Source organism: Lineus longissimus, chromosome 2, assembly GCF_910592395.1.
Source record: "Lineus longissimus chromosome 2, tnLinLong1.2, whole genome shotgun sequence".
In the NCBI taxonomy this organism is placed as follows: domain Eukaryota; kingdom Metazoa; phylum Nemertea; class Pilidiophora; order Heteronemertea; family Lineidae; genus Lineus; species Lineus longissimus.
The window spans coordinates 13,456,707-13,484,125 of NC_088309.1; the positions used below are offsets into that span (position 1 = coordinate 13,456,707).

At 42.7% G+C, this 27,419-nt stretch overlaps 1 protein-coding gene and 1 long non-coding RNA gene across 2 annotated transcripts in view; both read left to right on the top strand.

Annotated features, from left to right (window-relative positions):
• The first annotated feature begins 508 nt into the window (after window positions 1-508).
• The window catches only part of LOC135482656 (uncharacterized), a 64,642-nt gene continuing 37,731 nt past the window's right edge, over window positions 509-27,419 (top strand). Inside the window, exons 1-2 of the mRNA XM_064762907.1 lie at window positions 509-591; window positions 9,991-10,272. Of these exons, the coding sequence (XP_064618977.1) occupies window positions 543-591; window positions 9,991-10,272 (331 nt within the window). The 5' untranslated portion in view covers window positions 509-542. The remainder of the gene's footprint in view (window positions 592-9,990; window positions 10,273-27,419) is intronic.
• Window positions 12,254-14,261, top strand: LOC135499306 (uncharacterized). The gene is made up of 3 exons (XR_010449289.1): window positions 12,254-12,424; window positions 13,181-13,269; window positions 13,879-14,261. It is a non-coding gene; the product is annotated as an uncharacterized LOC135499306 (long non-coding RNA).

Below are 27,419 nucleotides of genomic sequence, written 5' to 3' on the forward strand. Positions count from 1 at the left end.
AAATTAAGAATCCGTTCACCGGTTCTAATATGAATTCTTCGCTGGGCTGTCCAAAATCTATGATAGGCCTATGGTACATTTAGATGCAATCATGTGGTTCCAATGAAACCTGCCTAACCCTTTAAAAACTCAACATAGAATATGTACAATACATATTCAGCAAAAAGTACATTTTTGTCAAAAATTCATAATCATAATTTTTATCTCATCACTGACAATGACATCAACCTCACCCAGTTCACAGGCAAGCTTCAAACCCAGGGTGCATTGATAATATTGTCAACAACTGTCAGAATGAATGAATGAAAAAATTCCCGCGACAAGACGAAGAACCTCACATGACATACACGTGATCGCATGAATATACATCCGAGACTTGCAAGCTGCAAATCGACGGCTAGGGCCAACTCTTAAGTTAAGCAATCCCAGAAAACGGGGCACTCACTTGCCCAAGGCTTTATGATTATCTGAAATAAAACTATTCCTCATGCAATTTCCCTAAGTTCAGGTGTCTACCAATTTTGTGGAGGATTTTAGACAACATGGCCGTCAGTGCAAGTGACGCCACCGTAGAATTCCGTTCAGAGACAGGTAGGATCGAGGTCGTTTTGCCTGTAGTTTAGAGCAGACGACAATTTCCAGCTTAAAATCTGCCAATTACGGGGCGTTTAGTCTTTCTGCTGTGAACAGCTATAATCCTATCGAAACAAGAGTTCAAAATATTGGTATCCTGGCACATTTCTTGGCCCAGCTGCAGCAAATTCTGATGAAAATGCAACTATTTTGCTGGAGTGGAACTACTTTTGGCCAGCTCCAGTACAAACCTATGGGCGGTTATTACCGCAAATAAAGACAAACCAAAGCAAAGACACTTGTGTAGCATATCAAGGACACGTAGATTGATACTCCTGTGTATGGCAAGCCAAAGCGGAATTTATTCAAGACTTTAGAATTACCATTCAAGAAGTTAAATATAAGTTCAAGAAGGAAATATATGTTCAAGACTAAAATATGTTCAACCTTGAATCAAATGTTTTCAACCTTGAATAAAATATGTTCAACCTTGAATAAAATATGTTCAACCTTAAATAAAATATGTTCAACCTTGAATAAAATATGTCCAACCTTGAACAAAAATCAACCTTGAACAAAATATATTCAAGACTCACGTGACCATATTCAAGACGCACGTGACCACAAAATTGATGACGTAGTTGCTCATGTTTTGATGCTTTACGGACTTTCCCGAACCCGCGTCCGGACTTTCCCGAACCCATGGTACTTGTGTTGCGTTTCGGAGCTCGAATTGTTCGCACGAGGTTTTGACACATGGTTGTACACGTACCTAGCCGCCTACACCTGACATGTACTGTAATCCTACACATCATGACATGGATGCCGAGTGAATGTCAGAGTCGATACATGTTTCACAGACATATCGGGCAAATTATAGGTTCAAAATGCGCAATGCCTCTCACCTTTCATTCTTAAGGCCGACACCACTGTATCGGATTCTCGTTGTCTTTGGCATGTTTGAGTGTTTAGGCTATACAGGCAATCAATCATGTCGTGAAACAGAACGCATCAGAAGTACCACAGATTCTACGCTCTACGTCATCAATTTTGTGGTCACGTGCGTCTTGAATGGTCACGTGAGTCTTGAATATATTTTGTTCAAGGTTGAATATATTTTGTTCAAGGTTGGACATATTTTATTCAAGGTTGAACATATTTTATTCAAGGTTGAACATATTTTATTCAAGGTTGAAAACATTTGATTCAAGGTTGAATATATTTTAGTCTTGAAAATATATTTCCTTCTTGAACTTATATTTAACTTCTTGAATGGTAATTCTAAAGTCTTGAATAAATTCCGCTTTGGCTTGCCATACCGGTAACCGGAAAAACGCCGACCGACCGACCGACCGACTGACCGACTGACCTACCATCATTCATAATACTATAGACCCATGCACTTGATTGGGACCAACGTTTACGAAAACGTCGCGTCACGTCACGTTACACTAATGTAAAATGCATGGTGACGTGACGACGGCCAACACTACGTCATGTAAACGTTGTTCCAAATCAAGTGCATGAATCTAGTGCTTTTGTGGGTAACCGGAAAAACGCCGACCGACCGACCGACCTACCGACCTGCCAACCTACCGTTATATGCAGTATCCCTTTCGCTTTTCTATAGCACATGTATCTGTGTAGTGCCCAGCGCAATTCACGTGATGGATTCGGACATGTCTGACAGCAGCATCTTCAGTCAATTAAACCGGGAAAACGAGCCCACGCGGTAAGGAACTGATAACGATACTCTAAAGATTTAAAAGATATGCTTTGTCTAAATGGTCGGTGGATATAAAAACATGATTTGGGCCTAATCTATGCACTGTAGTTTTTCTACTCGAGTGTCTCGACCGATGCAATGCATGAACTGCAACGCGCAATATGCATTTGTTGTCATTTGAACAGCTTACGTGCGCTTGTTTACAATTTCATTACACATGACCTGCTATCGTGGATTGGATATATCACATTGACTTATGAGACCTGAGACTCAAATACGAAACTCCTTGGGTTGGTAGGTCGGTAGGTTGGTCGGTCAGCGTTTTTCCGGTTACCAAGCGAAAGGGATACTGCATATGTCGGTAGGTTGGCAGGTCGGTCGGTCGGTCGGTCGGCGTTTTTCCGGTTACCTGCCATACCTGTGTGTGCCACATCAAAGACATCTGGACCATACACCACATCAAAGATAACGATGCGAAGTCAACAGGCGGCGCCACTGTAGATTGCTGGCGGCCGTATGCCTGTTGACGTTGTAGGCCATGGGACGAGTGGCAAAAATGTGTCTTGAAAAAGGATTCCGTTTGACAAATTAGCGGGCAAATTGAAAACAGTCGTTTTTGTGTAATATGGGGGTGCTGATTTCAAAAATCAATTTTTCTCCCGCGCAAAGTTGCACATTAAGTCAGAAATGAGACCCTTAATAGGGCCTAATGGTCCCATTAAAGTAGGGGTCAAAAAGTTGATGTCATCGAAACATGTCAACATGGGTATCAAAATGAAGGTCTATGGGGGTACTTTGCATAGTTTTGGCCCCCTTAACGAACCGTGGGAGCCCCCCAGGGAGGGTCAAAAAGGGCAAAAGTGGTAACTTTGACCCTGTCCCACGATCTTCATAGGGACTATAAATGGATAAAAACTGTTTTATTTGACAGTAATCGTATAGACCTTCAAAATGATACCCATGACAACACTGTCGGGGTAAGGGTTGCCGAGATAGTAATTTTGACCCCTTTTTAGGCTCCAAATTTAAGATCTCGAAAACCTTTTGCCCAAGGGTGTCGTCATGGGTATCTATGAAAAGGTCTATGTGAGTACTGTCGAATAAAACAATTTTTATCCACATGCGGTGCCCATGAAGCTCATGGGAGGCGGTCAAAGTTTCCACTTTTGCCCTTTTTGACCCTCCCTAGGGGGTCCCACGGTTCGTTAAGGGGGCCAAAAACTATGCAATGTTAAAGTACCCCCATAGACCTTCATTTTGATACCCATGTTGACATGTTTCGATGACATCAACTTTTTGACCCCTACTTTGGGACCATTAGGCTCTATAAAGGGTCTCATTTCTGACTTAATGTGCAACTTTACGCAGGAGAAAAATTGATTTTTGAAATCAGCACCCCCATATTACCCAAAAACGACTGTTTTCAATTTGCCCGCTAATTTGTCAAACGGAACTTCACATTTTTCACACTCGTCCCATGGCCTATTGTTGTTATTCGCCACCTCTCTCCCCATTATTCAAACAACTTGTTGAAGGAGGTTGACACAGTTTTCTAACTTATCTCTTTCCATGGTTATGATATACTAGTGTGATTGATGATGTTGAAAAGAAAGGGGATCTCAAAATACGACAGTCTACTACGAATAGATGCAATAGTGACATAACAACACGTGCATTTTCCCGCTAGTCGCTATATCAACAAAAACGTCGAAATCGTTTTTACTTTTCCCAAGACGGTGGCGCCGCCTGTTGACTTCGCATCGTTATCTTTGACGTGGTGTATGTTCCAGATGTCTTTGATGTGGCACACACAGGAGTATCAATCTACGTGTCCTTGATATGCTACACAAGTGTCTTTGCTTTGGTTTGTCTTTATTTGCGGTAATAACCGCCCATACAAACCAAGCTGCAAAGCCAGCGTAGCTAAAAGTAAAAACCCAAAGAGACTATTAGAATCATTCTTGCACTAGCACAAGATAGAGTCACCGGGCGTAGAATGGTGAAGTGCGTTATGCTTCCACAGTTAGAGTAGCGACAGAGATAGGCCTAATCCTTGACCAGAATCTAAGGACCCTAATCCTTGACCAGAATCTTTTGGATTGGCAGGATCTTCGGTTAGGAATAAGTTTTAGTGTTTTAACGACACAAAAATATTTCTAACAGTTGGGGTCTGTTTCAGTCATAAATTACACAGATTCGATTGATATATGGCAAGCAGATTTAATTCGATAAAATATTCCATTTTTGAAAATCGACGACCAACTTCTGTTATATAGTCACAGACTTAGTGCACCCCCCTTTATGTCAGGGGAGCTCCCCCGAACCCCCCTACGAGCATATGTTAAGTGCAAGCTCTAACAACTACAGCTGATAAATGGGGGGACACCCCCCAAACCCCCTCCGTCGACATAGGTTTTAACCAGTGCGTTGGGGGGAAGCTCCCCCAAACCTGGTGGACAGTCAATTAGCCCTTCTGTGTCATACTGCTGGGGGGGGGGGACGATGGATGTCATGATATTATCCAGTGCAATGGGGGAAGCCCCCCAAACCCCCCATTGCCATTGGACAGTCAATTAACCCTTCCGTATACCCACTCACTGGGTGATTTTGAGCCTATAGGCCTGCCATTATGACATCAAAATAAATTGGTTTAAATTGAACTAAATAAAGAAGGCACGAATTGCTTGTCGATCATGTGGTGTCGATAACAGTCTGGACTGGAGTGAGAAACGGCAAATCGTGACCAATATCAATGCTGTCTTCAAATTGCTGCCAGTTCATGATGATATGATCACAGATGGCAAGACGGTTCAACATTGTGGTCTGATTTGAGATATGGCCATTCCTTGCCAAAGTAAGGCACTGAAAGAAACAGTTGCCATCTCCAGGCACATTGTAGACTTGAAATTTATTCCTTCTTATTCCAATGACACTGTCGAATGGCCGTGTAAAAGTATCTAGAGGAGGAGGTGTGCACAATTTATCCTGATCTATCCGTGCACTGGATTGGACCCATTTCTGCTCGGATGTGACGGATTTGAAGACACTTGCCCTTGGTTGGACACTAAATTGACACGGATAGGGTAATTGGAATCTGAGGCTTCAGGGCCGTATTTAACTTTTTTGTCGAGGGGGGCAGTGGGATAGATCGCCGAAGGCGATCTGGACGTGCCGCAGGCCCTCCCCCAGAAAAATTTGAAAATAAAAGGTCTGAAATGGCATTTTCCTGGCATTTGGAAGTGTGAATCAATAGTATTTTTACTCTAAAAAAGGACCACTTTTATGAAGACTAGGGTCAGGGCACTGGACTGGTCAGAAGGGTTGCACCTGAGTTGATAACATCTGCTATCCATATGCTGCTATCATGCTGGTAAAGCTATGGCTAAGATTAGTTTCTCTTTTTATTACTGTCTGAAAAAATTTTTTTCAACATTTATTGCACAGGGGGGCAGCTGCCCCCCCCTGCCCCCCCCTGCCCCCCCCTCTAAATACGGCCCGGGGCTTCTGTCATATAGAGTTCAGGTTGTGAAGAATTTTGTGGTTTGGATGTGGAGTCTCCTTGGATTTTATTCATAGCTCAGTTTGATGCAATGGAGCTGCTCTATTTCCACAACCAGAGCCATGACCGTTCTTCACCATTGCTGCATAACTTGAGGAGGAGCTTACTGGTTCATCAGACTGAGTGTGACTGTCCATGAATTCTGCTTTAGGCCTAGATGTAGTTTGTGTATGATCATGTTCATCCTGATCCATCTGTACACTGGATTGAGCACATTTCTGCTTTGATGTGACAGAACTTCTACCAGCAGAGCCATGACTGTTCTTTACCACTGCTGCATAACTTGTCAAGATTACTGGTGGTACATCAGACTGCTTGTGACTGTCCATGCCCATGGACTTTGCTTTAGGCCTAGATGTAGTTTGTGCATAATTATGGTCATCCTGATCCATCTGTACACTGGATTGAGCACATTTCTGCTTGGATGTGACAGAACTTCTACCAGCAGAGCCATGACTGTTCTTTACCACTGCTGCATAACTTGTCAGGATTACTGGTGGTACATCAGACTGAGTGTGACTGTCCATGCCCATGGATTTTGCTTTGGGCCTTGATGTAAATGTAGTCTGTGCATAGTTATGGTCATCCTGAGCCATCCGTGCACTGGATTGGGGACATTTCTGCTTGGATACAACAGTTCTACCGGCAGAGCCATGGCTGTTCTTCACCATTCATGCCATTGCTGCTTGTGACTGTCCATGCCCATGGACCTTGCTTTAGGCCTTGATGTAGTCTGTGCATAATTATGGTCATCCTGACCTGAGCCATCCGTGCACTGGATTGGGGACATTCCTGCTTGGATGCGACAGTTTCAAAAACCGATGATGAACAACACACTTGGCCCTGGTTGGAATCTGAGGCTGCTGTTTCAGCGAGGTTAAACTTGGGGTCTCTCTGGATTTTATTCATGAGTGCATTTTGATGCAATGGTGCTGCTTTTCTACCACTACCAGCAGAGCCATGACTGTTATTCACTAATGCTCTAGAACATGTGTTACTGTCCATGGACTTGGCTGTAGGCCTACAGGTTGTCTTTGCATAATTATGTTCATCTGAACTTTTGGCATGTTTCGACCTAACAAAAACATTATCAATACCATTTTTAACTGGAGCTGCATAAGTGTGATCGTTTGCCATTATGAAGTTGGATGGCTTAATTGATGGGCAGAGTGATTGAATGTATGTTGCCTTGTTGGTTTGTGACTGAGAAATCGATTGGTCTTGATGGTTGTGACTCTCGCTCTGTGCCACAAAATGCAAAAGAGATTTTTCAAATCAGTATGTTCTGAATGGTTATGATCAAAAAAATTAGTTCACCGCTGTTTAAATGCTAAATATTGCAAGAAATTTGAGAGAGAACGAAAATTGTGTCTTTGGACTTGGTTGTGACTGCCAAGTCAAGTGCCAGTGCCACAAAATGCCAAAAATATTTTATTGTGAAAGGTCGTGTTATGAAAAAAGTCTCTATGTATGTTCTGAATGGTAATAATGATCAATTGAATTGGTTTACTGCTGTTAAAATTACTAAATATTGCAAGAAATTTTGAAAATTTGAAAGGAAGAATCGAAATCGTGTCTTCATTTGTGTGCGGACGCCACTGAAGCAGACGGCCGAAAGTAGTTGGTTCTCTGTCCGCTAGGGTGCAGAATCTAGATGGTGCATATAGAGTTCGACCTATTTGCCAACTGAGACTTGTTTCACGAATCTGCGCGAGTTTTGATTGAATTCCGCAAATAAACAGCACTTTTGTACAGGATTTAAGCTGTTAAGGCGGACATGCAAATGAAATTCTTTGATCTGTCCTGAAGTATGTGTCGGGGGATAAGTACTTATCCCCTGCATGTCATGACACCCTGGAGCTTTTTCTCATCACTGTGGAAATCTGTGAAATGGCTCAAGCAGTTGCATGGTTGGAATGAATTTCCAAATCAGTCCGTCAAATCTCTATCCAAATGGTACTTTAAGACCACTCTATATTCGTGCAGTAGTGTTAAAACTGACTTTTTTGAAGTAAAGTACGTAAATCGAGAAGAAGAGGACGTTTGCTTTGTCTGCAATGAAATGTCACAACTGTCTCCGTCGACGTTGTCCTGTATGTCCTAGCAGACGATTTTTAAATACATGATGTCCCACATCCGCACTTCAGTGGCGCCGGTGTGAATAAATCTACTTGTACTGAATGGTCAATGGCTCATGACGTCATGAAACAATTGCGTCACGAGGAAGGAAACAATGGGAATCACGTCCGACGTGGTAACTGTGGTTGCGGTGCGTCGTGAAGGCAGGATCGGCCAACGCACGGCCCGTATGGAATGCGACAAACTGTACCGGAACCAGAATTGTCATGGGTCTGCACAAATTTTTTCAGATTCGATGGACATGATGGATATATGAATTTTGTTTACACTTTATACATACGTAACCATTACACTCACTACGTTGTGTGAGTTAATATTTGGGGTTTTTCGTGATTGTCCGGCCCAATTGGCAATATTGGCATTTGGGATGGTGAACAGAGCTAGGAGCAAATGCGACGCTTATGATTTTTTTAAAGAAATAAAATGCCCGATTTAACATCCTGCAGAATCAGGGGAATCGGGCGTTTCCAGTGATATACGACACAAATGGGTTGTCCTCATGCTTTCACTTTGGAATAGCATTTTAAAAATAGATGTTACGTCCTGTTAATGGGGCACGTAATCATCGCGTACATTTGGGAAAAACTCCCTAACGAGACCCTAGCAGACGATTTTTAGATACATGATGTCCCACACCCGCAGTTCAGTGGCGCCGGTGTGAATAAATCTACTTGTATTGAATGGTCAATGGCTAATGAAATAATTGCGTCACGAGGAAGGAAACAATGGGAATCACGTCCGACGTGGTAACTGTGGGTGCGGTGCGTCGAGAATGCAGGATCGGCCAACACGCAGCCCATATGGAATGCGACAAACTGTACCGGAACCAGAATTGTCATGGGTCTGCACAAATTTTTTCAGATGGGACAACACCGGTGATTATTTGCAATGCATTTTCTATTGAACTTAAAAATCTGCCAAAAATAGGAAACCGTGTTTTTTTACAAACCGCCACAAGGGGTTAATATCCAAGGTCTGGGACATCCCTCACTGCAATGGCGTATAGGGTTCACCACGAAAATCTAGAGAAAATCCTATTTTTGTAAAACAGTTCTCAGATTCTCACTTTCCAAGCTGCTTGTGCTTGTCTCCAGAAATGAAGCCCTTACTGGTGCTGCCCTCCTGAAAATACCCGGGGGGGGACCATAGAACTGAAATCAATATTTTATGAAAGATTGGATACTAGTCTAAAATTCAAATCAATATTTTTCTTGATTACCTTGGTGTTAACCCACGCCATCCCAGGGTCAACTTTTTATTTTTATTCTTCAATAATTTGACGCCCATACCGATGTAAGTGTCACTGGCGTTGTGCCTAATAGGGAAGGGGTTAATAGCGGATGGGTTAAAAGTGGGCATATTCTGAAAGGGTTAGACCTCCCATCCAACATGCATAGGGAAGAAATTTGATCAAGGCCCTGCATGGCCTATGAGATCAAATTGTCTATTGTACTTGCCATTGCAACTTCAAACGGAGTTCACAGGGCGGTCCCTTATATTCAACAGGTGCTGTCTTCAACAAACACAGGGTTAAAGCAATCAATCACTGTCAGTCAATGACTCTGAAAGGCCCTCCTCTGAAATACAAGAATGAAATCATTACACATGCAGTTTGTCACATTAATTCATTGCATAACATGGCCACACCCATATATGGGCGGTACCCACCTAATATTACGTAATCGTACGCAATAGCCGGGGACCCTTTTTCTGCAAATTTTAGTATTTTTGATTTCAAGGATCCTACCCTTCAAGATGCATCAAAAAGTTTAGTAGGCCATCTCAAGATGCAAAACATATCAAGCGTCAAAGATGTTGTCACCCCACAAGGAGTTCATCCAGCAACAGGCAGAAGGTTAAGAGGACAATAGAAATCATTGTTTATTGGCTTCATGACAGGTTGATGACAGAGAAATCAATTAATTAGGTTAGATATTAGTTACAAACAGGTGTCTAGATTACATTTTTTTTAAATCACCCATCTTTCTCACAGGTTATTGGCCGAAGTTAAGAAGAATCAGTATGTGTTGGGCCTACCAAGCCAGCAGGATGGTGCTCACTAGGCGGCGTCGCTATGACTGTCAAAAACCAGGGATTACTAAACGAAGGGATACATTTTTCAAAAAGGGACACGTTCCGTACAAGTCCAAAGTGGATTTTCGAGCCTCGGACCCTGGGGAGTGGTTACGTCTTCCACTGGATCTTTACAATCAAGTGACTACAAAGGGACCTGGTGGTACAAGGATTGTTCCGGACATTCACAACAGGCCTTCAGGTAGGACCAGACTTTTGAGACCCATTAAGCCGCCATCAGATCAAGATGTACAAAATCATTTAGAACCCTCATCATATAACCCTTCATGTAGCATGACCGATGAGAACTATGTAATCTCTGTAGAAAAAATGATGGACTTAATGAACTCTGTAGCTGTGTCACACAATATGACAGGTTGTGTTCGTCCGGAGTTTCAATATGAGGAAAAAGTAAAAAAGGGTCTATGCGTGACCGTGAGGGTCAAATGTAAAAATTGCAAGTACATTTCTGACAAAAATAAGCTGTATTCAGAGTTGGCATCGGCTAAGGCAGGGGGTAAAAGTGCCATACCCAACATTTCCTTACAGTGCGCACTGTTGGATTCATCAATAGGAAACTTCAAGGGGAGCCAGTTCCTGAACACAATAGGTTTGCCGACGCCCTGTTTGAGTAGCATGCAGGAACAAGCAAACCGGGTAGGGAAAAAGATTGTTGAACTCAATGTGGAAGACATGGCCAATATCAAGAGGTTCCTTTAGAGAGGTTAATCGACTGAGGGGTCAGGATGACGTGAATGCATTCACAGCTTCAATGGACAGTCGTTACAACAGCCAACGAATCACCACAAGGGGCAAACTTGGCCAGGCTGCATCCCAGGTTGTAGAAATAGCCACAGAAAATTTAACTGATTCAAAGAAAGTTATTGATGTTGCATTTTTCAATAAGCTATGCTGGAGGGGTGCATACTGCCGTGCACGTGGGTTACCTATTCATTGTGGGAGCGCTCCCCCAAAGTCGAATTCTAAGTCAAGTAAGGCGAGTAGGCCTACCACAAGGAGTTCTGCTAGGGAGTCAAATCAGGGAGCCGAAGAGTTTCATAAGAATTGCACTGCAAATTTTCCAGAGGTACTCCCTTTTTATGAATATGAGTTGGCAAGAACTATCACTGCAAACCTTGCCAAGGAGGGCATTCATCTTGAATATGTCTGCACAGATGGGGACAGTTCTGCTTATCGTGGTGTCAGGGATGCAACAGATATGATTTTTGGGACCCTGTTCAATGTAAACAAGCCTCAAACAGACTCTATTCATTTAGGCCAGGCAATGTTTCATGCTGGTTTAAAGACTGATTTCAGTAAGAATTGTTTTACTGGGAGAACAGCAGATGATCGAAAAACATTTTAAAAACTGTTCATGTTAGATGTAAAGTCGCGCTCCAGCAGGGCATTGAAACTACTCAGGAATGATGTGGGTGGGGACGTGGAGAAAATGTCAAAGAAACTGGTACCCTTGGTGCAAAGTTTGATCGATTGCTACTCAGGTGATTGCTCCAAATGTAGAAATAACAAATACAACCTGTGCAGCGGTGGAATCACCAATTCTTGGCGGAAGAAATCAGAATACTTTAAGGCCTATGGTAAAAAGTCCCTTGACATTTCATTCAATGAAACTGACAGAAAGCTGCTCCAAATCCTGTTAGAAGTGCTTTGGGGAATCTGCATTGGAGTCTTTGAAAACAGGGGTTACAAATAACAAACCTGAAGCCACAAACCGTGGCATTTCAAGCAGCCTACCCAAGAATATTACTTTCTCCAGAAATGCATTGCCAAGGGTACACACTGCAATCCATCGCGTGAACAATTCATTGGCAAAGAGTACAATGACCAAGCTTGATAAGGGTCTCAATGTACCGCTGAACCCCCAGTCTCATGCTATGAAGAACTTAGGACGGCTCCAGAATAGGAAGGCATACAATGTGGCTTACAAAGAGTCTCCGGAGTTCAAGAAGCAAAACAAGCGGCAAAGAATTAAACGCATAGGAGATTTCCTCACAGATAAAAGGGCCAGAAAGGAGGGGGACTACCAAAAGTTCAGCCAGCTACTGATTCCAATACCCGGAGTAGCAGCAGGGTCATCTAAATCACGGGGTCGCGGTAGGCCTACACCAACCAACATCACCAAACCAAAAGGAAAGAAAGAAGAGATCCACAAGGAGCACCCATACAGTCAGGCGCCATCTAACGAGTCACGGTCCATGTGCAGTCGGAGGGTATGTCGGAGGGGAGGACCGTCGCCGCAGGGACCACACATACTCCAGTGATCCAGTCCAATCAACGTCGTCACAGGGACCAACTGTCAGGAAAAAGGAACCAAAGAAATATCAAACAAAAAAGTAAGTTGGTTTAAAATGTATGCATCAGCCAGGAAGGGGTTAATTCGTTAAAAATTAGCATGGGGTGGGATTAGCAATAAGCCTGGGTCTTTTGAACATTTTGTAACACAACAGTAGCATGTGCCTACCTTGACCAGCCCCCATATGCAAATTAAGCATACATGCAGGGTATGATGTGTGCCCAATACACAGTCCTCTGGCCAGGCAACGCTGCCGACTCTTGTTTATGGCACTGGGCTCCAGGGTCAAATGTTCCAAATTCACACACAGCGAATTGTGACTTAGATGTGAGACATCACCCCTGGGGGTCACTGACCCCAGTATTCAAAATGTACATCAACTTGTGTACACGAAACTTCTTAGACTTCTTTGCATTTGGCAGTTTGGCACTCATTTCTCCATATCATACACCCCAGCTTCCGTTTGGCCCCCCAAGTCCATATCCGGCATTCACGATTCTTACCAACCTGGCTACGGGCCTTTATTCTTTCCTTGTACGTGTGTTTCCAAGCTTCATCGGCCATTTTAGCTATTGTTGTGTCACTGTTTTTTTTCACGAAAAGGGATTTGTCCATTCCATGGTTCAACTTTGCAGTAAGTTTGACTTTTTTTAGCCCTTTCTGAAACAAGACACTGGAAGTGTTTAACTTCTCTCTTGTTTTTTTGTGTGAATGTCCTAACGGTTTTCTCTGTTTGCGCGCACGCATCACTCGTGACAGATGCAATTTGTAATATGTTCCCATTCTCAAATTTCAGCATGTTAGTCTCCGCCAGCTTCGTCTCGCAAGACGTGATTGACTCATCTGTTCCGTGTGTTTTGGAGCATTCTACGTGCTTACAATTAGGTTTGTGACACAATTTATTTGCTGTGGAACATTCAAGTACTAGCCCACCCTCGGTGTCAATGAGTGGAGAAAAAGCCTGGGTGCCAGCTTCATGGCCCTGTTGCGGTCTGTTGTTATATGCACAGTCGAGTTCTACATGCACAGTGTGTGTGCCTTTCAGGTTTCTCGTTATTGTCTGATTTTCTTTCATGGCATTTACATTAAGTGTTCTTACAGTTTCGGCGGCTTTATAAAACTTTTTATACATTGTGTCGAGGCAGGGCGGCTTAAGATTTAGTGTTGATAGGACGAATGCGACGTCAGAAATACCACATTTAGTTTTTAGTGCCGCTAAAGACGCCATTTCATTTGCTACATATGGCTTAGGGCCTCTTGGCCTCTTCGAAGCTGCTCAGACATTGGGCATCGCTTGGATTTATAACCACATTTGTGGTAGCCAACGACCAATTCGACACCAAGTCCGTAACGTTTTGCTACGGAAAGCGAAACATTTGATCGACTCTTCTGCATGTTCTTTTACTGCATTATCTAAGGCTTCTAATTCCTTCAGTCCGCAAATTATGTTCTGTACTTCCTCCTCCTCTGATTCTAACGTTTTGTTTTTTGCAGGTCTTAGTCTGTATGCCACCGAAAAGTCATTACAAGTTGCCGTTGGGCGTCTCAGATCGTCTTCATTCGCTCTTTTGTTCAAATCGGGGATTAACAATGGTGGATCGTTACCACCGTCTCTATTGGGAATAGCATGATCTACCTTATGACATTTTCTAAAGTAAGTGCAGGCAATGGAGCCCTTTTCATGTCCATTCTTCCTGTGCTTCATCTTGGGAATGATCCAACAGGTGGTCGTTTCAACAGTGGGTCATTCCAACAGTGGCCTGAAGTTGTGTTAATGACATTCCTATTGGTTGTGATACTGATGACATCATAGATGAACATTGTATCAGCCAATGAGAATTGAACTTGATGATTGTGCACTGAGTCGAAACAAAGCAAATGGGGATACCTTTAGAAAAACGATTTTTAGCTTGTATTTTCAATTTTCTTTCAATAAAACTTTCTTATAACAGGTCGTTACTGGTTCTAAATTTATTTTATTGGTTAAATTAGGGATTTGAAAGTACTTGAATATATCTTAAGGTCTCATTAGGGAGGTTTTTTTTGTATTCATGCGCGGCCAACCCCTAACCGTAGTTCCTAATAAACTTTGAATTTGTCAGTTTTCGGGTTGGTAATTGGTAATTGGTCGTGCAGGACCATCTGTTACAGGAAAGGGGTCATCCAGCCTATTTTTGTAAATGGGAAGCTTTTGCAATTTGGCGGATATCAAGATATTTGAATAATTTCCTGGAAAAAATGGCGCCGGGCACATCGAAGTCATGGTGTGCTGGTGCTAGATCCCAGAAATGGAGTCGGGTTCGGAGTTGCCATTTTTAGGTTCTCTGCAAATTTTCCTCATTATTAGAAAAACTAGATGGTTGACCCCCTATAGTTAATCTTTGCTAAAAAAACAGTGTCATCTGATATTATTCCCAAATGGGTTTTTTGTGACCTTTAACCTCCGACCTTGACCATCGATGATTTCAAAGTGAAAATGGTGAGTGCAGTTCTGAAGCTGGTAAAGTTGTCACGTTTTCTGTTTATACATGAATGTCCATGTATCAAAAGTGCATCAGTGACATAGTTGAGACATTTATCTTTCCAACGATATGCAGTTCTATGAATATAATGTATCTCATGTCCCTAAAATCACACTTTATAAAGATGGTCCGGTGTCAGAAATTGACCAGGCCCGTTTACAGGATATTCCAAAAAAATCTCCAAAACTGCAAAAATAGATTTCATGACTCGGGTGAGTGACCCGTTTTCATTGGACATGTTGGAGTTAGCCCAGCCGTCGATACAAGTGCATTGGTCGAAACACACAAGAGATAGGGCTCTTCTATCAGTGGGAGGTACGGTCCGTGACTGGTTTTTCTTTCAGAGGGAGATGGTAATATGAATTTATACAAGGCGTTTCGAAAAAAAATTGAGTTACTACTATTATAGTATCTGTTTGTCATGATCATCATGGAAAAGGATCGCCTGCCTCCCCTTAGCCCACAAGAAACCTTTTTATGCACATTAGTTTTTTTTACCCCAGATCAGAAATTCGAAAAGAATTTAAAGGGACACTATAGACTAGGGCGGACAAGTTAAAGTTACAGTAAGTCCCCAATAGGGATCTCTCGCACCTCACAGTATGTCTAAACTATTCAAGCTTTTACAAGGAATATATTTAATGCTGAATCTAACTTGACCCAGTGCCCTTACTCTGTATGTTAGTCACCTGAAGATGGCCAATTTAACCCCCATGCTCCTGCCTATAGTCCCCCTTTAAAAGAGTTTTCCCTGCTTGGGTACTCCAAAGCACTGGACTTTCCTCGACCCCTCACCCATACATGTTTTTGATGACATAATGGACTACAAAGGATTCTACTGCTTGGGATGATATTACCTTTTCGAATTACATCTTTATCCCTCTACATGGATGTGATACAAATAAAGTGGAACTTCCCTTAGCTGAAACAACTCTACTTAAGGACACACCCTCTATGACACAGCATGACATGATGTGGCCCCAAGTTGGTCCTTTCCAGCGAATTTGAACTGTTTAATTAGGACTTTCAATTAAGGACAGCATTTGCCAGTCCCAAGGTTATTGCTATAAGACTAATCAAATGTTTTATAGCAATAATCAAATGTTTTTGATTAGTCTTATAGCAATAAGACAATTATTTTTGGACTAATGAATTTTTTTTTATATCCCTTTATTACAATGATTATGAGTTTTTTTTAGAAATTAGGCTCTGTGCAAAGTTCTTAGCATTGGATGGTTGCTTTCTCAAGCAAATTTTACGGCTAAGCCAATAGGTACACTTTAAGGGGGGGGGGGGGGGGCTGTAGCAGGCAAGCAAATTTAAAGGCTTAGCCAATAGGTACAGCAGGGGTGCAGAAAGTTTTTTGCATTCCTTTACATGAGATTTTTCCTATGTGTTTTTACTTGTTCAGGTGTCTTAAAATCCTATCCTCAAGACAGAGCCAGTCACATGCTCCCCCCTTGCAGAAACTTTCAATTTCATTGTATGATGAATGCTTGCCTCTTCTGCAATGGAAGTGTCGACAGTGATAAAGAGGATAATATCACCACTCATGGTTATTCTTGTACGCCATAGCTCTTGCAGCTGATCAGCAGACTATGAAATAAGAGTTTCGCGAATTTGTCTAAAGAAAGAGCATAAACGTCAAAATTCCCGCATAATCCCCGCAAGAAGGACGTCACATGACATACATGTGATCAAATAGTTGATACATACTAGATTTACAAAGTGCAAATTGACGGCTGCGGCCTCAAAGAAATCCCGGGAAATGGGTCACTCACCCGAGTCATGAAATAACTTTTTGTGGGACATATTTCCCAGTTAAAGTAATATTTTGCGGCTTGGTTACAAAAACTGTAATAACTTTTGCAGTATAAGTCTTAACCCAACGCGACAAATAGCATTCTTTTCTGCAAGATCTACTCTACCCGAAATATATCATAAGGTACTGTGTAGGATATTGAATAAGTTTTTATAATATCAAATTGTAAACACTCTTACCCCTATTTTGGCGTACATAAATGCCAATATAAGTCTAAAAAATAAAATTGGAACAACATGAAACAATTTTGGGATCTATCACAGCAACAGTCACTATACTTTTGGGGTAAAATAATGTGAATAGAGGCAACAGAATTTTTTTCCAGAAGTCTCAAATTAACTGTTTTTGCTGTATAACACTGTTTATTGGTTTCTATGGTAACCGGCCATTGAATAACATTAAAGATTTTTTACAAAAAAAACCTATCAACTTCAAGGGGAGATAGCACCCATCATCACAAAAGTCGAATTACATCAATTGGTCATGTTTTAAGAAATCTGCATGTCTTTCAATAATTTGTATCAATCTCATAAGTTTCATTAAAATTGACGTATCAAAAAGTCGTTGTTTGACAGTTCTCGATGGAAACAGAAGGTAATTCGTTTTTTTTACCTTGTTATTTAGTTCGTCGGTCTCCATATTGGACCATCAATGCGGTTTTTGCATTTTACCACTTTAAATGAGTGGAAAAAAATTCTTCAAAAAACAAGATTTTCGTCATTTCCGGACCTGTGTGAATAACCCCTAAATGATAACTAATAACTTTCCTGATTACAAAGCTATGAATCCCATATTTTTATGGGTAATTGAAGAGTGCTGGTTCTTTACAGAGAAAAAAAAATATTAGGATTACTAAGCATACTTTTAAAGAAAAATACAAATGAGTACTTTAAAAAAAATTACCTCTTGAATTAAAAAAAAAAAAGCCAAAAACTTTGTTGTTGATTGTTCGGACCTTTAATGTCACAATTTTTTATTGATATTGTTTTCAGTTATAGCCCAAGCATGAATCCAGAGACCATCAGTGCCGATTTTCTAATTTCCCCCCTAAAATTTAGGCCTATAGGTCTTTGAAAGCACATTTCGGATATGTCCCTCATACATACCTTTTCTGAATAAATCATTCGAAATGTGCTTTCAAAGACCTATTGGGCAGAGACATGTATTCATCCACAGGCGGAAGTGTGGCACTGACACATAGTCCGTGCTGAACCGTGAAGCTGTGGTAAATACATGACTGTGATGCGTGAAAGTGAATTTATTCTTCAATCTTTGGTGGATTCTTAATCTACAGAGCCAGGCCATAACAGGGATTATACTTTTTGATAATTAATTTAAGGAAATATTGTCTCAATGGCCAGTTTAGAACTTGTATTCTAATAGGCCCATATCAGTCAGCGAGTGACGATTTGATGACAATGCTGTACACAAATCAATTTTTCTCAGACAATCGGTATTGGAATGTTTTGAATTTTTACTATTATTTCGATAAAAGCCTCTTCATAACACATATAAAATTTGGTGGGAATTAAAGCACCCTTGGTGTACTTTTTTCACCAACTTATATTTATTAAAATGTACACAGAATGTACACGCTGGCTAATAGAGGTCTCTGGCCTGGTACTATTGGAAACATGGCAGCATTCTTGCGGGAGACTTAAATGTAGACTGATTTTGTCTTATTTTCTCGACCCTTCACTTTGTTTACACTTCTTTTGCATGTTTTTGAATCAGTTTTAAATGAATAATCATACATTTTAACCCTTTGCTGATTTGCATTATTCATTCCATGCTATTGAACAGAAATCCAAAAATCGAAACTGATATGTACTGTGTAGGCCTGTCCATAGTGTTGTATGTGATATACTTCATGCCTATGAACTGTACTATTAGTTGATGGAGGGCCTTACATGCAGTCAGATTCAGAATTAGTCATTTTATGTCAGACTCTTTTACTGGTTGCAGTATCCTGCAAGACCCGAGTCCTGTCAGTTTGCTTTGCAATCTCATTGAGGCACTGATGCATCAGATCACTCTTCAAGGACTTCTTCTTCTTCTTCTTCTTCAGCGTTCGCTCTGCACTTGGAGGGGTCATTCTCCTAGGAGTAATCCTCCTCCAAGGCGGGATGAGCGTATCCTGCGTGCCACTACGGTTAGGCGCCAATTGGGTTTATTGGCCTAGTGGTCCGACTTTGGCGAGAGAGATAGAGTCAACGCAAGCTACTCATGTTTCTCACTTGGTGGGGTCTTAGCTTGCCCTGGCATAGACACCAGGTACAAGGAACCTCGGTTTGAGTCTCATTCGAAGGACTGAAGAGCTAGGAATTTTAGTTCCTTGAAAGCCACGCCGGTTCATCCAGACATACGATCATGGGTTCTCCCCTGGATCGAAGTGGGCCCTATTGCGTGGTGGCCAACAGTGTAAACCACTAGGCCATGAGGCTCCTTACTCTTCAAGGACAAGGCTGTAGGGCTATCGGCACGATACCTCCTTATTGAGAATGTGACCAAATTAACATCTATCATCTGTTGAGGTGGATTCTCATAACAAAGCATGTGAACATTTTTTCTCTCTTTTTGGCTCACCGTAGGGGAGTCCACACAACACCGCAGTGTCCGTCATATCCTATTTCTAAAACAGTGGCACGTTTCTCAACCGCTAGAGCTATGGACTCAAAACTTTGTTGCATGACCCCCTAGGTCAGATGACCTTTGACACTGAATCCGGTCTGATTCTTGACTTGGCCACTAGGGGGCCAAAACTGAAAACATAAATAGTGTGATATCTCACTTATTACTGATTAGTTTTTGGTAAAAATTTTATGGTAGATACTCTTAGCAAGGATACATCACATATGATACAGGTTTTTGATTTGACGTACTTGTCAAGGTCAAATGGTGTGAATTGGCCGTTTGTGTGTAACTATGGCACGTTTCTTAACCACTAAAGCTATAAACTTTAAACTTGGTACACATGACCCCTAGGTCAGATGACCTGTGACACTGATTTTCGATCCGGTCTGATTCTTAACTTGGCCACCAGGGGGCCAAAACTAAAAATTTGAATAGTGCCATATCTCGCTTATTACTGATTAGTTTTTGGTAAAAATTTTATGGTAGATACTCTTAGCAAGGATACATCACATATGATACAGGTTTTTGATTTTACGTACTTGTCAAGGTCACAGAGGTCAAATGGTGTAAATTGGCCATTTGAGCGTAACTGTGGCACGTTTGTTAACCCCTAAGGCTATGAACTTGAGACTTTGTACAAAGGACCCCCTAGGTCAGCTGGCCTCTGCTCCGGAATTTCAGTCCGGTCTGAATCCCAACTTGGCCACCAGGGGGCCAAAAGTGAAAACCTAGAAAGTGTGATATCTCGCTTATTAGTGATTCGTTTTCAATAACATTTTTATGGTAGATTCTCCTAGCAAGGATACATCACATATCATATGAGTTTTTCATTTGACCTGCTTTTCAAGGTCACTGAGGTCAAATGGTGTAAATGGTTGGTTCTGCGACTGTTCTCATATGAGTGAAACGAAGAATCTTGTCTTAAATCGGCTTTTATTCTCCAAGATCGAGCTTGTACACCTTCCTCTCACAAATCCGTGGTGTCCCCGAACCAATTCTGGGAGGGTCGTGAGACAGTCCGAAGACAGTCACAATCTACTACATTTAAATTACACGTACCCTTTTATCCATTCTCCCTTCCCCGTTAATATTGTTAACGGTCCCAACTATAATTATATTGTAACTGAGAAACTTTTACCAGTAACTAACTTGAACCTATAAAACTTCCAAACTTATCTTACAATCTATTTCAATAAAAGAAAAATCTAAACTAAAAAAACCACTTTGAGTTATTCTTTTAGAAAACCACTTCTTCCTAATTAAGCTCACCATTTGAGCGTAATATCACCCTATTAAAGTTACCGAACCAGGCAAGTCACTGAAATCTGATAGTCCAAGAGTCTCTTGAATTAGTTTGTTGCATTACTCAAATTATTTACTAGTATCTTCTATTGGCCCTATCCATGCTATCATAGTATATCCATTTGAATATTGTTCACAAGAATGCTTATTTTTGTCCGTCTGTACGTCCGTTGGACAGTAAATTATCATCACTTAAAAATTTTACACAGTAAATGAAACTTTGAACTCTGATTACTATCTGTATCTCCATCTCAACAATCCAAACATTACTAGGATTTACCCAAAATAATTTTACTTTTAAAAATGGGACCATTTCCCAGAAATAAACTTTAGCCCCTTTTAATCAGTTACAACTCCTTATCACCCAAATCAGAGTTTCAGTAGTTTCATTTAAGAGTCTTTGCTAAGAGTTCTGGCGATACTACACTCGAATAACGTTATTGTCTCTATCGCACAGAATCACTTCCTTGACATATTGTTTAAGTCCTTGAGCAACGCCCTTCACTCGAAGACTTCTCGGTTGATCTCGGATAAATCTGCATAGCATTCCACGTATTTTCTGATTCCATGTAGGTTATCTGCAGGCGACTCCTACCAGTTTACCATTTACCAGTGTACCAGTTACCATTTTACCAGTTACCAGCATACCAGTTACCATTTACCAGTTACCATTTAGCACCGCAGCGGACATAGTCGGACAATCGGCCGGATCATTGTCTTCTCTCCGACTTGGACTCTGACGACACGGTGGTAGCCATCTCTGCCTGGAAAAGCTTCCGTCACCCGTCCGAGTGGCCAATTTCCCGTTGCAGACCCAGGATCGGCAACGAGGACAATATCACCAACCTGGAGATCTGTTCTTATGGCGTTCCATTTGTGGCGTTGTTGGAGGAGGGGCAGCCATTCTTTTTGCCATCTGGTCCAGAAGTGCTTCAGCAGTTCCTGTACTCTTCTCCAGCGCTTCCTGGGGTTAAAGTCAGTGTTGTCTATGGCTTCTGGAGCAAATTGTCCCCCACACTGCCCATGTAGGAAGTGATTGGGAGTGATGAGGGGTTCATCTCTTTGGTCAGCCGACTGATATGATAACGGTCTTGAGTTCACCAACGCTTCTGCTCCGGTAAATGCTGTAATTAACTCTTCATCTGTGACATCTGCTTTCTGTAATATCGCATACATGGCCTTCTTTGCGCTCTTTACCAAACTTTCGTGGATCCCTCCAAAATGGGGACCAAGTGGAGGGTTGAATTTCCACTTTATTCCTCTGGTGGTTCCTGCTCTGGTTATCTTGTCTTGATCGAGTTGTGAGATCAGTTTCATGAGCTCTCGGTTGGCGCCTTTGAAATTAGTCCCATTGTCGGACGTCATCTCCACTGGAACACCTCGTCTAGGTGTAAATCGGTTGAAGGCATTGAGAAAGGAGTCCGTGTCTAGTTGGTAAGCCATCTCCAAATGCAGGGCTCTTGATGCATGGCAAGTGAATAAACATAGGTAACGCTTAGCTTGAACTTTTCCTCTTCCTTGTTTAGTCAAAAAAGGCCCGGCGTAATCCACTGAAGTGACTGCAAAAGCCCTTATGGGTGGATTAACTCTGGTCTTCAGTAGTGGTGCCATCAATTGGGACGTGACTCTGGCTTTCTTAATTCGACAGGCTGCACACTCTTATTCCCACGCTCGTATCTCTTCGCGGCCATGGATGATCCAATATCTTGCAGACATATCTGATAGGACGTGGTTGGTTCCCTCTACATGTACTCCCTCTTCATGGTAGAATCTGACTAGTAGCTGAGTAATCGGATGATTTCTGGGAAGTATTATGGGATGTCTCGCGGAGAGATGTTCAGCGTACTTCAGACGACCATCGATACGTAGAATGAGAACAGCATCCAACTTCGGACTCAAGCTCTTTATCTTGCTGTATTTAGGCAGCTCCCTTCCATGCTGTAAAGCGGTATACTCCTCAGCAAATGTTTGTCACTGACAGTCTCCGATCAGAAGCAGCTCCACATCCTGTAGTTCTTCATTTGACAACTCTCCTTGTTTTCGATCAGCTTGAGGCGTCCGGCAATTTTTTATGAAGCGCTGTACCCAACCATGAAGTCATTTCAGCCTCACCCAACTGGAAAACCTGGATGGCTCAAGTCTGGAATCTTTCAAATCCATCACCTGGGTCAGTTTCCTTCTCTCATCTACAGTGAGGTAGCTACTAGTATCTGTCCTAGTTTCTTCTGATACCATTTCTCCTTTCTCAACTATGTTTTCTGGCCATGCTGCTGTATCTTCCTGGAGAAACTCTGGTCCATTCCACCACAAGCTGGACTCGGCCAGTTCTTTTGCTCTCATGCCTCTGGAGGGTAGGTCTGCGGGATTTTCTTTAGTGGGGACATATCTCCACTGCTCAGGATCTGTGTACTGCTGTATCCTTCCCCCTCTGTTTGCTACATACAGCTTTGGTTTCCTGCTGGGTCTCTTGATCCACCACAGAACATTTTGGCTATCACTCCATAAAGTTATATCCTTGATGTTCAACTTCAGTACTGCTGTTACTGCTAATGCAAGCTGTAGACCTAAGATCGCAGCCATCATCTCCAGTCTTGGGATGCTCATCGTGGTTAAGGGTGCCACCTTTGTCTTCGAAGCCACCAATCTAGTGGCCTCCTCTCCACTAGTGTAAGTGCTTCTTGAGTACACCACTGCTCCATATGCATCTTTGGAGGCATCCCCAAAAGTATGTAGTTCGAATAGAGTTATTTCCAGTGCAAGGCGCAGACATCTGGGAACCTTCACTTGTGCTAACTCTCTGATCTCTTGTAGCCACTCCCACGCTCGCTTGCCTACGTCCTCTGGGAGCTCTTCGTCCCATTCTACTCCACAGGCCCACACTTCTTGCATGACAATCTTTATTACGTAAGGCGATACCATACCCAGAGGATCATAGATGGCGGTTACTTTTCTGAGTAGATTTAGTTTCGTTAACTTGAAATCAGCTGCGGGTGGCGTCAAGTGGAAAGTGAAAACATCTTCTTCTGCCAGCCAAAGTACCCCTAAGGTCTTGACTGAAGGGAGGTAACCTTTCTCTAAATCAATCTCTGAAGCGCGGTCCTTCTCTGGGATGTCTGTCAAAACTGCTTGGGAATTAGATAACCACTTTCTGGCGTACATCCCTACTCCCTTCCATAATGCTCAGTTGTTTTCCAAGTTCTTCATCTTCTACCGAGTCGAGGCTATCATCCATAAAAGTGGAGTCCAAAATGGTTTCAGCTGCCCTCGGATGTTTTTCTTTGTTTTTCCTAGCATGCTCTTGGGAGATGAACTGAGCTAGAAAGGTTGACGAATTCACTCCAAAGACGATTTGCTGGAACTCGTATACATCTGGAGGTCTTGACTGGTCCAGGTCTCTCCATAGGAATCTATGGTATGATCGGTCTGGCGGGTCTAGGCTAATCTGTAGGTACATCTCTGCTATGTTGCAGACAATGGCTACTGGGTTCTGTCTAAATCTCAGCAAAACATCGAAGTGTTCATTCTGCGTCTTTGGTACCTGATTGATCTTGTCATTAAGGCATACTCCGTCAACCTTTGCTGAAGCATCGAAGACTATTCTCATCTTGGTTGTGGACTTATCTGGGCGGATAACCGGAAAGTGAGGTAGATACCACTTGTGACTTGCATCGACCAGGTCTGTGTCTTCTGTCGCCTTGATCTTGCGAATGTATCCCTTCTCTAAGTACTGTCTGATGATTTGTGAGTAGCTGTCTGCTATGGCCGGATCTTTCAGCAGCTTGTTCTCTGTAGATATCAGTCTTTTCTCGGCCATTCCTTTGCTGTCTGGCATTTCTGGAACCGTCCTTTCTTTCCAAGGTATGGCAACCTGATATCTCCCATTTTCTATCTTTATCGACACTCGTGTGCTCTGCAAGACGCCCCTGTCTTCTGTACTCAGAGGGATCTTCTTTTCTTCTGGCTTGTTGACTGTTTCTATCTCCCAAAACTGTCGCAGGCTTTCATTGATCTCTAGTAGTACAGGTGACTCTCTGGAGATAAAGGAATGCGCAAAGTTAGTTCCTTCTCTGGCCCTCTTTTGGCTTGAGATGTCTGTTGGCCCGATGCATGTCCATCCCAATCTGGTCAGCCGTGCTACAGGTTCTCCTGGGCTTCCAATGATATCTCTCCTGCTGTGATGCAACTCTGCATAATCTGACCCAATCAACAAGTCTATGGTAGACTTCTTCAGTAGCTTTGGAAAACTTATGCTCTTCAGATGATTGTACTGACTCCTACTCCAATCTGTAGCTTCTCAATCACCCGTGACATCATCCACAGTCTTTGCAACGATTCTCATGTCCACTTTCCTGTCAAAGCTTTCTAGCCCGAACTCAACTGGCATTGTTGTGAATGTCCTTATCTTCCCATTAAAAACGTTGACTGGGATTTCCGACATCTCCCCTTGGACTCCCAAGCTCCGCCGCAACACTTGAACTTACATAAGACGAAGTACTGGCATCATCCAGGAGTGCCTTGATCTTGAATCTCTTCTTTCCCTGCTTCACAATGACTGGCACTGTTCTGAGTGATATAACTTGGCTTGTAAGTGTTCTCTCAACACCTTCATTTGTAGACATGGCGACTGTTGCATAACTGCTCTCTGACCCGCCTGTCGCTGTTGCTCTCCCTTCCGTGGAAGAACTATCCTTCTCCCTTGAACCTTGCTTGGGATCTGCTTTTGACCCTTTTGGCTCGGGTGCTCGAGGAGTTGCTGCCCTACAGTGTAGCAGCCGATTGTATGTCCCTTGACATCCATCAATGCCGCAGGTCCTTGTGCATTTGTCAGCCCGATGTTCCCCGCCAAGGCATCGGTAACATAAACCTGTTGCTTTCGCCTTGTCCCAGCATTGGTCTACTGAGATCCTCTTAAACACATCACAGGCCCATGCTCAATGAGCTCCTGGACACACCTTGCATCCCCTCTTCCTGACTGTCGACTGTGCTGTTGATGACTCCGACTGTGCCGTGACAAAGCTCCTACCACCATTTCCTCTCTGTGGTTCTTTTCTACCAGAGGTACCAGTGATACTTGAAGTTGAGGCATCCTTTATTCCATGAATCACTTCAGAGGCATCTATTTGGAATTCTGCTTCCTGATTGACAAACTTGCGAAGCGTCTCCACGGTTTGCTTCGCCCCTGTCTCGTAGGCCCATCTATGAAATCTAGCGAGGAGCACTTCACTGAGCTTCTTCTGTAGTGTAACAAATAGTCTCCCGCTTCCCAATTCGGATTCTTGATCATTGTCCATCAAGTTGACTGTAAGCACATCCAACAATTCAGCCAATTTCTCCAGATCACGTGCATTTCCTTCTCTAACTGGTTTAAATCGATCCAATTCTTCAAGTCGTAAAATGATCTGTCTCCTTGTCCCACCATACTTTCTATCTAGTCTCTCCTTTGCCACTGTGTAGGCCGTTGCTGAATGACCTAACCCATCAATGACCTTCAAGGTTTCTCCAGTGAGGCACTCTCTTAGTCTGAGCAGCTTGTTGGCTAATGTTTGTCTCATCCACACAACTTGAAAAGGCTGCTTTCCAAGAGGGGTAGCTACGTTTGTCTCCAGCAAACTTTGGTATCTGGACTCGAGATAGATGTCTAGTGGGATCAAACTGGGTACTGGCCCCACTGCTGTGACTGTGCGAATGTGGTGGCATGTATGTCCCTGGATGTCGATAGTGGCCAGATGGTTGAGGAGGTGCTGGTGTTGACATAAAAAACAGACTTGGTGCTGCAAACACTGGAGCGTTTGGATCCAACCCTGTATGACATGGCTGTGGACTAACTGCAGGTACCCCGACTGCTGGCTCGGGTAAGGTGTACGTGTTCCCTGATTTTGGCGATGGACCCTGGTGCCTACCAATAAACGTTGCCACTGGTGCTGGCGTCGGCGACTTGAATTCTTCTTCTTTATCACCCTGTCTACCAGTACCACTTCTTGTCTGTGTACTGACGGTGGGTGCACTACTGCGCGTAGGCTTACTTCTTCTGACTGCTTTGTAGAACTCTTCTACCCGTATTTCATTCCTCGAGTATTCCGCCTCCAATCTCTCCATTTCCTCAAAAATCTTGTCGAACTCCTCTAAACGACCAAAGTTTAGATACTCATAGGTTAAGTTCGTCATTGTCCTCATGGCATTCTCCTGGGCAAGGTCAACCTTTTCTGCCGCCTCATTAATCGATTCACGCACACTACCATCAACTGATGTCAAATCCTCATGAGCAGCATCTAAGTGGACTGCCAACTGTCTTCTCGATCTGGTAAATGCAGACCCAACTTTTGCCTTTTCAGCTTTAAGCTCTCGCACTCGCTGTTCTTTCCGTTGTTTATCTGCTTTTGGACCAATTCCAAACATATACAGCTCATCATCTTCTACCTGGTAGTTTCAGCACCTGTTCCTGCCTCCGACGTGTTGCATGCAGGCACCTCGTGCATTACATGTGCATCGCTCTGTACATCGTCATGTACATTTTCACCACGTGATTCAGCACCCGGCAATGATGCGGTGCGGATGGGGGGACCTCATTTTCACTCATTTTTACCTCTTTTCTTCTTTCAAATGTCTATCTTTTTGTTTCAAACTACGCTTTCTGGCCAGTGCCACCAATCTGGTTCTGCGACTGTTCTCATATGAGTGAAACGAAGAATCTTGTCTTAAATCGGCTTTTATTCTCCAAGATCGAGCTTGTACATTGTAGCGATTTTCCTCCTGGT